At 39.2% G+C, this 14802-nt stretch overlaps 1 protein-coding gene across 1 annotated transcript in view; it reads right to left on the reverse strand.

Moving 5' to 3' along the window:
- Positions 1–14802, reverse strand: part of LRP1B (LDL receptor related protein 1B) — a 752762-nt gene that overhangs the window by 363017 nt on the left and 374943 nt on the right. The window contains exons 4-6 of the mRNA XM_067299399.1: positions 9792–9911; positions 8540–8668; positions 1155–1412 (exon numbers count right to left, since the gene is read on the reverse strand). Of these exons, the coding sequence (XP_067155500.1) occupies positions 1155–1412; positions 8540–8668; positions 9792–9911 (507 nt within the window). The remainder of the gene's footprint in view (positions 1–1154; positions 1413–8539; positions 8669–9791; positions 9912–14802) is intronic.

Consider the following 14802-nt stretch of genomic DNA (forward strand, 5'->3'; position numbering starts at 1 on the left):
ATGAAAAAGGCAAAAAAAAAATACATCTGTGCTCTACATCTAAGATAAAAGAGTCCTCTAAAAGTAGTAGAGTCACAATGAGTGGTTAATTTAAAAAAAAAAAAAGTCCTCATCTTTCTTTTTCAATTTAATTTTCTACATAATAAAGATGGAATTAGAAAAATAAGTAAAAATCAATCTCTTACCCTGGAAAAATAACCACACCTTACAGCAGTTATTGTGATGGTCTAAAGCACAATCTCTTGAAAGAATTTACCACTTTGACATGAACCTCCAAGAGGTCTAATCAAACCTGTAATTTGAATATTCCTGAACTGGACAGTCAGAAAGTCTGAGATCAGTTCAGACTTATTCTTTGATGTCCACCTCTACTTAAAACGATTTTTCTAAAACTTAGGTCCAGTGCAAACCAATGGAGATTCCCGTTCTGAGTTTTCTGAAGCCTATTATTAACACCATCATTACACTCTTCAGGGATGTGCTTTACAATCTGATCTGTGGACAACTCTTCTGTGAAAGATGAAGAAAATCGCATTTTTTAAAACCTGTATGTTATTTTGTAGTCTGTTCACATAAAAATATCTAAATGGATCAACAACTCCTTCAGAAGATAGCGGGGTCCACCAACTGAGAAGATGATTAAAAACTAATGATGTAATGCAGAAGACTACTTCAGTATTATAAGTTAAATCCTTCTTATTGCAAAAAGGGCAGCAATCTATTTCCAATAAATCACAAAATATTTTATTATTTTCAAGAACTAATATACCTACGATCATTGACAGCAAATGTGATAAGCATACATCTCTCATTAATTAATGTTAAAAGCATTGTTCCAGTAGCAAAGAATCTTTTTTGAGCTTTATGTAGCAGTGCATCACCAGAGAAAAGGAGGCCTTTTACATTTCTTCTTCTTTTGTGCTGTCCTGTTTTTGTAAGACCATACCTTTTACACATTATATTTGGACTACAAAAAATGTACATCTTTAAAAACCTTGGATATATATATCTTAGAGAGGAAAACATAAAAGTGCTTATGAGTTTCAGTTAAGACCATCTTCAACAGGAAGCCCCCAAATAGTTATAAAGTCTCCTGCAAGTTTGCAAAGACAAACACTCTACATCATTCTGCTAAAAGACTGTCAAATACTTACTGTGAAGATACTGAGCAATGTTTATTATCCGTTCATCTGTTAACTTCCCAGCTTTTGTTATCTTGACACATTTCAACTGACTTAAAGGATCTCTTGATTCAATCCAACAAATTGTGTCCTCTTTGTAAATATAATCTAGTGTAAAAATTGCAGATCCTTTCACGGGAGTTCGGGTAGATGCTCTGCTTCCATTAAGATATAAGACCTCAATTGTTTCAGAGCTTGCAACCAGCAGAAGTGGAGGTCTATCGGTGGGCTCTAAAAACAAAGCAAAGAGAAATTAAAGTGTTAACAGACTGTAACAGACCATATTTATCTTTCCAGGTTTAATGTAGTTTTATATGCTTTTACCTGCATGTTTTAAGAGACATAATAAATCGCCTTTTTGTTTTGATTCTCATACCTATCACATATACCAAATTACGACTCTATTTTATCCTGCTGTTACAATGGTTCACATCATTAAAGAAAATTAATTACCTTAGCCATAGCTTCTGTTAAATTCAAAGCATCATTATTACAACATTTTTCATATCTAAATCATAAAAAGAAATACAAGTTATGCAAATCATTTCTATCTGGATTACTGACATTGTTAAAAGAATATAGGTCAGGAAAAACTGAAGAACTTATAAGTATACCTGAAATAGTAAGATACTTTTCATATTTCAGTCTGTAAAATAAGACAAAAACTGCGTGAATGCAGCTTAAAGAAAGCCTAATGCACTGAAACCTGGCTACGTCACACACGTGATAAGCACAATACCAGGGCAGAAAGCTTTATGCAGTGGAGTGTCCTGACAGCGAAAAAGGAACGGAGAATGTGAAGTTTCCACTAGGAAAACATTCAGGTCACGATAAAAAGTACATAAGGGGAAGCAACTCATAGTATCACATGCAACTTCAAGTGAGGCCTCTCGTCACATTCACCTGAATCACTTTGACCAGAAGTCCTGCTAATAATTTATAACAATACTTGAACAATGTGTGAATAACGAAGAAAACAACAATACCTGGAAAGTGAAGAAGACTCCCCGAGGGAGGAAGACATGAAAATAAGGTATCCATAAAGACTGGATTGTGTAACCAGGAACTACAGTACCCAAAGCCCAACTGCTGGAAGTTACGGGCAAGTGTATATAGTGGAATTTTCACAGCATCCACAAATACTTTTTCTTGTAGGCTAGGATTAAAACACACCTAGTCAACTCAATGCAGCTTTTCAGTCTTTAGCAGAGGAAGGCACCTCATTCATACAAGCAGATCCTTGCCTGCAAAGAAGAGATCTCTGCTTTGACTGAGCTGTCGAGGGAGACTCAAGCGTGGAGTCGCTGCCCTCCCCGCAGAGCTGCTGTCGCGCGGGACCGAGCACACCCACTGCAGCACGGGCCCAGCAACACGCTGCTGCTTAACTGCAACGGAAACAATTGCTGCTAAAAGTTGCCACCACAGGCAGCAGAATGTTTTTCAGCTAATGATTAAAGTAGAACCACACAAATACAGAAATGTCTTGGAGGGGAAAACAGGTTTGTAGCGCTACGGATAGCAGGCTGTTGATAACAGCAAGCTCAAGGGTCGATGCAAGAAGTTGCTACACTACTCCTGGAACAAAGTGTTTTCCCCCATACCCGTCATATGTCCTGTTCAAGGATGTCACCATAACCCTTAATCTGCTTTATTTTCCTGACTGCTTGATGGACAGAATGAATTTTACCTGTTTTGTTTTCCTGCAGAGAATCTATGGAAGTATAACAGGTAATTCAAGAACTACTCACACCTATTTATATGCCAAAGGTGACAACAGATGGACTGTGCCAAAGAAATACTGAATGAGTTAGTGCTGTCAGATGCAGTATTTCCAGATGAAAGTATGATTTTCAACATAGAGTAGCTGCTTATACAGGACCCAAATTGACTGAGCCTCACTGAATGTCTAAAGCTGTTCCTGAAGACTTAGCAGAAATGCTGACCCCCAAGACAAGGTGACCACACAGAATTTTGCAGAACTTCTTTGTAAGGAGATTGAAATTCCCTGAGAAATTATTATTTAAAGTTGCTTTATGTTTAATTGGGCAACAGTGATGTCTATTTTTGCAATGAGATATGTTCACAGGAGTCAGTTAATGGGAATTTGTCCCCTGCAACATGGTCAACAACATTACAGCACGTCCCATTCATTTGCAAAATTATATAATGTTGGCAAGTGGGCCAACTTGCAGAAGCTGTGTGTTGAAAATTTTGCCCTAAAACCTACAGTCTCACACTGCCATTGCCAAGCATGTGTGAAAAACGTTTGTGTTGCTAAGTCAAGAGCTCTCATCCCAAAGCAACCTGCTTACATTCAAAGGAATAAATCAGGGTTTAAATGCTGTATTTAAATGTAGTATTTTCAATCAACATTCTACTTAATAAAGTTTTCAAAATTTTACGGAGTAATTCTAGCTGAAAGAATGGAGAAAAAAAATTACACACATCAAAGGACCTGACAAATAATACTTCATCAGCAAGTCTGATTAAAGAGAAAAAAACGCTTAGTGAATACACTGCTTAGTGGTCTCCATTGAAATCCACAGAAGTAGGCGTTAAAGTTTATTCTTTGGTATAACATACTTTTATTTAAACATTCCTTTTGCATTTTGTTTACTTTGTTACCAAAAATTTTCTTTTCCACAATGGACCAGCATGTATTCTTTTCCAAGGTGGCTTTCATTGACTCTTTTCCTATTGTTTTTCTTTCTATAAAGTGTACTCTACCTTGCGACGTGCATTTTCTCTCTCCAGTAAACCTGGTGTTCACATCTGCAAAACCACACTTCCCGAAATTTATTCCTTTCCTAACGTACTTTGTCCTCACCTTTCTCACATTCAGTTCCAACAATATATCACTGATATCCATACAAAAAAGTATTTGAAAAATGCGAAAGGTATGTAAAGACAGAAAGGAACTGAACTTGTTTAAGAAAAGCAACTTCTTGTAAAGCGGGATAAGCCACGGGTGAAGCTCCCTGGCCTTGCTTTTCCAAAAGAGAAATATGTGCAAGGTCATAACAGAGAACCACTTCCCTTCGTGGAGTGTTTTGAACTGACCTATTGAAAATTATAACAAGGATTTAATACCTCAATAAACTCTGGAGAAAGGCTGTATTTTAGTATTAATGTCTAAGACATAAGGGAATTCCGAAAAAGAATTAGTGTTGAAACTCCTGAGCAGCGGTTGTAATCAAAGCTGGCGCCAGACAAAGGAATCATAAGTATTCTTGGCACTGCTAAGAGCTTCTACTTTGCAGGCGCTATTAAACATTTAAAACACATCTGTATTCTTGCAGAACTTATCCAGAAACCAGATTACTGAGCTTGAAATTATATTTTTCAAGCAGTCCTGAGAAGCAATAATTCAATGGATTGAATCAGTTAATCATGTTTTTTCACAGTATGCTGGGTAACATATTTATTTCAGTGGTGCTCAGGTAAGCACTGATGTCCTAGTCACTTATTTAAAAAAAATAAACATGCTTAATTAAAATTATTTTCATCATAAAACTACACACAAAATCATTAAAAATTCTGTATAAAGCATCTTAGTATATATATTGTAAAATGTAGATGAAAAACAAAAAAGAAGCTGAAAATTATTTCAGTTTTTTTAGTCACAAATACTACTTTTCCATTTCTCAGGAATGGAATCTATACAGTTTAAAAGTTCAGCAGATGCAGCTAGGATGAGTTACTGTTATTCTTCCCAGAGTTTTCTTTTCCCTTTCATTTTATATGAAAGATAAGAAGTGAACAGTTCTCTAATCCAGGAAAGTTTTACGATTCATCCCGCTTGTCTAAAATGAAAGTATCTTCCTTTGAATTATGTTTAAGATACAATAGTGAAAAAGAGGAAAGACTTGCATTCCTTCCCTGCCTGATCTTGTCTAAACGACAGATCAGTAAGCGATGTCACAACAAACAAGGACCTACGGATTTCTGCCCTGCCACCACGGTCCTAGCCCTCCTGTGCAAGACGATCTTCACCAACGCCAGCAGAAAATTTTCATTAGAGCGACATGAAAAGGAGAAAAGCAGAATTCAGGGTTTACCAGCAACCTTGCAACGCACACCTCAGGAGAAGAGTCCTTAAGAGCAAATTCTGAGCACTTCTTAAAAATTTATCCACAATATGCCTAAAAATGGATTATTTTTACTCTCAGGCCTCACAAACTAGTTCTGTGAGGTTTTAAAAGAAAACTGTGTCGTGAAATCAGTTTGCGATGGATGTTTTCTAAAATATCAGAAACAGATTTTTATTTTCATCATTATCAGTTCGCCCCGCTATTTTTGTATGACAAATGTTTCTTATCCCATGGTGTTTCTCTCTAGGTAGGCTAGGAAGAAATAAAGCACACCAGGTACTTTTGGAAGAAAGACAGCTTTTTCCTAAGCTAAAGATTTCCAGTTCTGCCGCTTTGTTTCCTTACATATTCTTTTCATCAGGTGCAGGCCTTGACATAGCGGCATAACATTTTGGTAAACAAGCTCTAGAACGCTGTTCAGCAAAGTGACATTTTGTTTCATTTTCACCGCGGAAGAAGTCATTAACTGCTTTATACATAAAAAAAAAAAAGCGTGGTTAAAAAGTCTGGAAAAAAACACAGTGTGCCCCCAGCTGTTTTGATACCCATTTTAACATCCTTCCCAAAGGTACTGCGTAGCTAAAAGTTTCAGGCTCCAAAGTTATTTAAATGAGCTGAGGAAGAAAATGCAGAATTTAATGACGTATAAACCTACCCACCTTTACAGCTAAGCATTTGGCTGCCTAAAGGGCAGAAAACCAGCAACTTCGGCAAACATCTTTGCTAATTTGCTCGTGCAGAAACACCGTCCGGGAGCGACGGGCTCCGAAGCGAGGGGGAGCTGGGGGAGCCCTCCGGCGGCCGCGGCGCCCACCCACGGGTGCCCCCAGGGCTGCCGGCCTGCTCAGCCCCGCATGGCGCCCGCAGCCTCCGCCGCCGCGGCGTGACGAGGACTAACGGAGAGGAAGACGCTGGATTCTCTCTCAGCAAATATTTAAGCAAGCTCAGTTTGCTAAAACATGGCAGAGGAGCGCTACCGCTTGTCGTCGTCACATATTCGGCTGCGTCTGGGATCTCGGCACGGAGAGCAATTCGTATCATTAGCAGGTTCGCTGTCATGAACATGAGAAAGTTTTACCTAATGCCTAACCTAAACCTCTGTTGCTGCTTATCTACCTTGCACACGCAGAACAGAATATTCCTTAGTTCATTTGCTTTAAATATTTGATGACAGTTTTTGTCAAATGCAGACAAAGGGGATAGTTTGCTCTTCCCAGCCTTATTTTCTTTAGGCATTTTAAGGAGAAAAAAAAGGTGACATTTTTCCTCAGAAGTCTTGGGTTTTCTTTCCTAGATACCTATGTACTCCTAAACAGTTTTCTCTTGGAGTCTATCCTGGATGCAGCATCCCAGCTGAAGCTTTCCCACTGCTGAGTAGCTATCAGGATTACTTCAGATGTCTTGCAAGGAATAATCCCACTTACACATACCAGGATGGACCCTGCCCCTCCTCCCCCAACCGTAGGACATTTGGGACTCATTTTTGACTTGGGATCCATGACACATTTTAGCTACTTTCCTACAGAACTGGTCCCTGGTTAGTTGTTCATCGATCCTCATCCGTGCAGGGCAGCACCTTGCTTTCCTCCCTGCTTGAACCTTATCCTACAAGGCAGCAACTTGCGAAAAGCAAGCTGTATTATCAGCCTACTTATGAAGGTAAGGGCAAGGGCGAAGGAAGGCTACCTGCTGGTCTGCGGTACTTCCCTGTTTGCCCCCCTCCAGCTGGGTCCTGTGAGGCAGCCTAAGTTATTACAAGCCTTGGAGCTGCTGCAGCATTCGGCGACAGAAACGCCATCATTCCCGTGCCAGGCTTCTTTCAGACCTCCGGGCGCTATGAAGTATTTGGTCGAAATATTCCACATCTTGATTATCTAATCCAGCATTGCCTCAAGGAAAAGTTATGTTTACGCGCAGAACCAACGAAACAAGAGCAACACTCATTTCTTCACAGCACCATGATCTTGATTTGTACTATCCCGCAGTGATTTCTCTGATTAATGACTAGTGATTCCCTGCTGCAAATATCAGAAAAGATGAAAATTGCTGGAAAATAAATATGATGAGGTACTACAAAAGACAGAGGAGTTCTTCTCCGTTAATGCTGAGGAGACTCATTTCAGCGAGACCACCAAGACACTGACAGCTCTCTACAGCACTCGGCTGCTGCTCAGCCTGCTGGATCCAAGACAGGAAACTCGGAGACTCGTCTCAGCTCCGGTACTAGCACCGTGAAAACTTCCTGATCGAGAATTATTTTATTGATTGATTTTTTATGTAGTGGAGGAAGAAGCATATTAAAATATTTTTACTTGGTATGGAATTTCCTACATTACACTACTTATCTCAGTGATTTGGTTTTCAATCTATAGCTATGTTATGTGGATCAATACAAAATTTGATAGAAACAACAACAACTCATACTCTTACTGGTGCTCAAGACTGAGCATGCTTAGCAATGCCTTTTCTTTGAAGTAGCCTCAAAAAACACTAGATTTTCACATGTTATAATGGTAAAATACCTACAGAAGACTTAAAAAAAAAACCCCGAATGCAGAAGCCTAAATAAAAATATAACAAATATAGTTTTACACTTGGGTCTTGAATCATCAAGGGTGTTGAATCGATTGAATAAGAAAGGCTTGTTTTTTTTTAAAAAAAAGGTTGCTAAGTCAATGTGCTGAATAAGAAAATACTTTGCACAATACAGCTTCATTAAACACAATTCACTAATTCCCTCAAATACCCAATTCATTATTACTAATGAAAATATGCATTAAGTAACAAAGAAAGCCTAGCGTGAATATGTTCATAATGAAATTCACCTCTTGGGATATTTCAAGGACAAAGCAATCTCATGTCTTTTTTTATCCTAAGGGTACAATTACCTCATGATAATTTCCTCTGCCTTGTCACCATCTCCGCTATCTTAACCGAGTAAACAGCTTATTTTGTTTGTGTGGGGAAAATCTTTGACTTATTTATGAAAAGGGAAACTGGTAACTGTTCTAATCTTGGCTGCATTGAGTATTCATGTTAATTAATAATAACCATATAATAACTTTAAAATAATGTCCTTGGGGTATTGTCATAGTATGTGCAAAGTGTTCCAGGGTCATTAAGGGTGCATCTTTTAATAAAGTGAAGGAAAGTCCATCTCTTCTTAGTATGCATTTCTATCTATTTTTTCACATATATCCTATAGACAGAACCAAAAAAAAAAAAAAAAGAATGTTTTCATTAAGGTAAAAAGAGTTTAAAACTTACCGTTTTTGACCTTGCAAGATTTGTTATCAGGCTGAAGTACATAACCCTCCACACAGCTACAAGTGTATGATCCGTCTGTATTTGCACACATCTGGCTACAGCTTCCATACGTATTACATTCATCCAAATCTAAAGGAGAGTTTGTTTAAAGATAAAAGAAAAGAAAAGAATAAGGAAATTCAACAAAAAATCAGAATTCTTAGAGTAAAGTTAAGTCATTAAGGTATGATGCTTTATTTTTTCCCCTTCTCAAACCTTGACCTTATTGCGGGTCTTGGCTGCTGAACTTACTCTAGTAACCAAATAGAAGATCAAGAGTTTTCAAGTTTAATTGCTGTTAATTTTGAAAGAAAAAACCTTCATTTCTTCAATTAGCATCCAGTGTCTACATCATGTCAGGGACACATTTGGGCTCTTGTTTCTATTAGAGACCACTTTCACCTGCATTTACAATTATCAGGGACCATAAATGAAACAACATTTCCAGAGAGGAAATGATTGATTATCCTTCTCAACCTATTTATGCTGGAAATGTCTTACAGCTCCTTAAAGGAACTGTCACAACTTCTGCATTAAACCATCATCCACTACATCAAAAACTATATATTCCTCTAACAAATATAAAGAACTATTTTCTCAACTAGGCTATACAGGCATACATGGAGGGCCGTGAGGCTCTGAGCAAGTGCCCAAGCTCTCCAGCCTGTCATTAACTGCTCCGTACGGTGTCTAGGCCAGATGTGGCCGAGAGCCCGGGCTCGTGTCCTGTCCTCTGCGCCTGGCAGCCACTCCGCAGTCACGGGAAAGGCGAGGAATGTTATTCCAGCCGCCATCAGCGGTAGCCACACGGCCAAACCCAGCTGCCAGCCTAGAAGAGGCCATGGATTTTACCCGTCAGGACAGTTGTTTCTGGTGCCACACAACGCCCTGGGGAGTAACCAACACGCACCGCTACCGGCGCTGCCGGGCTTCACAAGTGACAGAAGCCGCTGAGCCACTTAATGAAACACTTCATACGTATATCTGCTTTCAGGTCAAGAGCAGCAACAGAACAGTAATTCACACGTGGTTTTATGCTGTTACTGTAATACTTTTCACATTAATCTTTTGTGTAAGCAGATATATACAGTTTAATAAGCTGATCTCGGAAAGAATCCCCACTCACGGAAGATTTCTACAGCTCCGTTATTATCCATCTGCAAGGAAGCACTAGGAAGCCTGGGGTTAACTTTACAGCATATTTCTTATTTACCTCTGCAGCTTCTTCCATCACTGCTTGCTTCATATCCATCTTCACAGTAACACCTGGTGCCATTCCTTGTAATGGCGCATTTGTATCGGCAATTCATCTGTTGGCATTTGGGTAGCAATTCTGTAAAGAAAAACAGTCAGAGCAAAATGTTATTAAATGTTCATTCTGATTATCGCTATATCACAAACTTCCCAGCTTTTATATATATGTGCATGTCTCAGGAAGGAAACAACATCACTAGCTGTTTACACTGGTTGTTGCTGTTAGAAATGTGTTATGACACATAATACGTGGCGAAAAGCTTGCTTTGAAAATTGCATTTCAGCCAGATAATGAAAAGAAATCAGTATCTACTTCTATCCAAAGTTGCTCACAAGTTCATGGCTTAGGTGTACTTTTGCTCCGCTTAGACCTCCATTTTTTGCATATCAGTCATTTTCAGTCAAAGTGATGATTTGGGGGAAAAAAGCAAACAAACCTCAAACAGTTAGATTACAGTTATAAAAAACAGCCAAGGTTATGAGAAAGGTTTCAACATCTACGTCTTTCCTATCCCTCATATCAATTGATTTGCTATCTTTTGAAAGCTTGTTTTGATTTACAGATACACATATAACCTTCACAGCAATCCACGGGAGTACATTCCGGTACAATAATTTAATGTTGCACATGTGATGTCGGACAAAAAGTGGACATAACGTATGTCATTACCACTGAAGTCCTTCATAGAATCTATTGCTTCAACCCATACCATCAGCACAAGGCACGATGCTAACAGCCAGAAGCTATGCTGCAGAAACACACGCTGCAATAATTTCTGGCATGAAGCGGCACGGAAGCAAACTAATAAGTTCAGACAATTCTCAGCCCCAAGCTGGATGAAGTATATCAATTATTTTGCCAATCAAAAAAAGAGTATTTTAACGTACAAAAACATTTTTCCCTACAGAAAAATAAGAAAAGCATTGAGGAATACAGCTTAAAGGGTTGAGCTAAAAATAATTTTCATCAGTCAAACCTATATGCGGATGGATCAGAGAATAACCTGGAAAGATTCTGCTATGGAGCTGTCTTAAAGTAACTGGGTATGTCCTACAGAAAAAGAGAAGCCTGTGGTTTAATATGTGGGCACGCTTAAGCCACCTGATCATTATTAATCAAGTTCTACTTGGGGGATAGAATGAAAATGAATATGAAAAAGAATCAGCATCAGCATCTGCGACGCAGGGTTTCAATTCTGGAACGTGCGCCTGTGTCAAAACTAAGCCGACATTTTGGGAGAAAAGCGGCTGTGGTTGGCACCCACAGCTACCGCTTCCTAGCTAGTATAAAAACAGAGAGATGCGTCACACGATTAGCAGAGGAGAGTCCCTGAAGATCTATAATCCACACAGTCTGCGGGCTGACTACGGGCTCCTGCACTGGCCGCTGCCAAAATCTGTGCTTTTTCCCAAGGGGCTTGTGGGTTATTCCCCTGTCTTTGTGCCCTCGCGGTAGCAAGAGAACACGGTTTTGGCCGTAGCTTGCTTTGCTGCTTTCTTGTCCCTAGCCTAGGCCTTAAATCTCTTACACCTCTCCAAGAGCAAGTCACTTCCGAAACGCAAACAGGGAAACGTCCCTAAAGATAACTTCAAAAGCAACTGCATGCCGAGGTGTGGAACCGGGACCACGCGGATTATACGCTGTCTGTTTATTTAATACCGCTATCTGAACAAAATTGACATATACATTTCATTTTCTAAGCAAACATGGATCAACCAGCCTTTACAACCTATAATTTTCTCCCTCAAATATTTGTGTTATACAATACAGCCGGTAGCTTTAACCGGACGGTAACTACTTAACTCACAACCGGCCTCTGGATTGTTTGCACGGTGTCCGTAATGGATAGAGAGAGCCAGCAGCTTCAGCGGTAATAGTGCGACCCGCTATGCAGCCAGCCAAGGCCGCTGGGGAGGCGACAACTCATCGGCAAGTGCGTGCCATTAAGGGAAAGTGCCTAAAAATAGCCCATTTCTTCCTTTGTTTCCATAGCATGTTGCATTTCATTGATTTTAAATTACTACAGTATCATGTGGACGACTTTTAAGAAGACCACTCTTGCATTTTCCTTACGGTAGGTGTACCTGAAGCGCTCTGGATAGCTCACACATCTCATCCCTCATGCTTCCCACACCTTTTATTTTTCACACCGTCTCTCACAATTGCCTTGGTGTCCTCTTCCCACCTGCTACGCTTTTATAAATCGCTTCTACTAGGAAGTATTCCACTAACGCTGCCTTTCCCTGCGCCATTCTTTATATTCACTTCCTTGTGACTGATGTCTGGTCCCATTGATCAAGAACTAATTTCAAATGAATTTTCTCAAAAAACATGTTTCATGGTCGGTTGTCAATAATGGTTTTCAGAGTATTTGGCTGAATTTGAGATAGTTAAAACTAGAGCAGTGAGAAAAACAAAGTTTCTTCTCTCATTTTAACAAGAAGCAGTTATGAAAAGGAGCAATCTCAATCTATTGCTTATCTCAAATTTTACACTGAAACTACTTTTTCTAGTTGTCCTGGAGGGAGGTGGCTGGTCGGCCAGCCAGCAGGGCATCCCTCAAACACACAAGCAATGAGGATTATCATATCATTCTGTCTTCAAACTTTTTCCCTCCATAAAATTACCAGATGATCACAATAGTAATTTGCCTCCATTCACATGCCTGTGAACAGCTTTCCTATTGCTTGTGTGAGAGAGATCTTCATGCTGCAGAACATACATACTCTATTGCAAATTTTCTGCTAAACCTGCTAGGGGAATTCACAAGCAGAGAAGCATAAAATAAAACAACAACGTTGAGGGTAAATAAATGTACTTTCTATCTTACTAATACTTTTATTTTCTTCACTTTAAGTCACTAATCCTGAAAACTTTTGAGAAAAAAATTGAGTCAGTTTGCCTCTGGGGGTGTCTGAAGCACTGAAGGACACGTGTGTTACAGAAAACAATGTCTGACAACCACGGAGGTAGAGAAAATCATGAAGTCGAACATGGGTATTTTTATTACTCCAGATGGGAAATTTAGAGAGATGAAAAGCAGGGACCCCCATTTCTTGTGCTTCCTGCCTTGCTTTAGGATTAAGTAAAATGATGCACCCACTTGGTCTCCCTCTCTCCATGCGAGTTCATATACCAAGTACATAGGTGGTGACGAGTGAGCCTCACTGAGCTTTCCACCTTCACCACAGCTACAGAAACCTCTGGATTTGTCAAAGCGTGGTATTTCTGCTGCAAGGCTTAAAGGAAGAAGGTGAACCGAGGGAAAGCAACACAAGAGAGCTTTATAGCTCACAGAGAGGCCCACAATTCAAGACATGGAGCTGCAAAGCAAGGCATGCCATTTGCAGAAACACAGAGTAGCAGAAGCAGCTGTGAGTGACTTTAGGTTGATGTATTTTCTCCAAGCCCAGGGAGTACTGACAACTCATCCAGTTCTGATTTAGATCATTTTGTTCAGTGTTTTCTTTCTTTCATAGGAGAGATTTGGAGCAGCAGTTTTTCCTTCCCTGGGTTCCATGAAAGAGTCTCCCTATAGTCGTTTGTCTATCACAAAAGCCACCCTGCTTTCGGAAATACACCCATGTCACCCTGCTTCCCTCCTGCCATGTTCCTCTAACTCCCAGCTGTCTCGTCCATCAGCAGAGTAGCCAACCAGGCAAAGATGCTGCTCATCTCGTGTCCCCTAAAGTGATATTCCTTTGACACCAGCTCGGAGGAGTTGTAAGCTTCTTGGACAAGCTTCCTGCTCCAGCAGGATTTCACAAGAATAAAATACTGGCTTCATTTCTTCCTTCCCTCTTCAAGGAAGTTCATTGCTTACCATAGTTCATTCAAGATAAATGATATAAGGAACCACTATCTTCTCTTGAAAGCCTTTTCAATTAAAGAATTAACCAACTGATCCAACTATGCTTTTTGTCACTTCCTCCTAAACTGATAGGAGTTTCAAAGTTCACTCGAGGTTCTCAAGCTTAGATGTTTTGGCTATGCTTTTATTAAAAAGAAAAGCAACTAAGCTTGCAATTTTTTAGTACCTTAAATTTTTCAGCTACCAGGAATTGTCAAACACTAGAGCTGATTGAATAAGTTGCCTTGGTTAACTTTGCCTTTACTGAGAGGATGAAAAAGGACTAGATTGACACCCAAAGAAATGCATTTAGCTGACATTATTTTTGAGCCACTTTGATTATATGAGACCTTTTTGGCTGTAGGGGGCACCCAGTTATGTTTCATGGGTACATCACCTGCATTTCTCCTGTTTTGACTTTATTGTCTTAAGCAACAAGAATTCCAGCCTGAAGCAATGTTGGGTCTGAGTTTCAGAACAAAAGCACCCCTTGAAACTTCTGAGCAGGTCAAAGGACCTGCTCAGAACATCTCTTCTACCCGACAGATAAAAACGTAGAGGAAAAGGTAAAGTGAAGATGTAATATAAAAAAATTTGAAGTGTCTTATTTCAGTTAAATGAAAATAAATATTTTAAATAAATCAGTTTCTATTACGATTCTGATACCGTAATATTAAAGACATATTAGGCCTTCTGAACAGAACTGAGCAAGGACTAGCATTTTATAAAGCAGGTTTATAAACAAATTCAAGTCTCAAATGAAAGTTTTCTCTTAATTTGGAAAACAACCGAATGACCATTTATTTTTTTCTTAGAGAATGTCATAAAACCAAAGGTATGTATAATCGATTCTTTTCCTCCTCCTTTCCTTCTTAAAAAACCTATAAGGTTACAAAGAAGCTTTGAATCTTCAACGATTAAAGGAAAAATAAAAAATTGGACATTCTGATTCTATTTCAAAGTTAAAAAAAACCCCAAAAGGGTAAAAAGAGATTCCAATATTTTGTGTGTCTGTAATATTTTAGCCTTTCAAAGTGAAAAACATTTCCAATACTGCTCAGAAATATTGACTGAAAAATCTTTAAAGGAAGAATGAATTTACTAAACAGATCTACTTTC

Source organism: Apteryx mantelli, chromosome 6 (genome assembly GCF_036417845.1).
Source record: "Apteryx mantelli isolate bAptMan1 chromosome 6, bAptMan1.hap1, whole genome shotgun sequence".
Lineage (NCBI taxonomy): Eukaryota > Metazoa > Chordata > Aves > Apterygiformes > Apterygidae > Apteryx > Apteryx mantelli.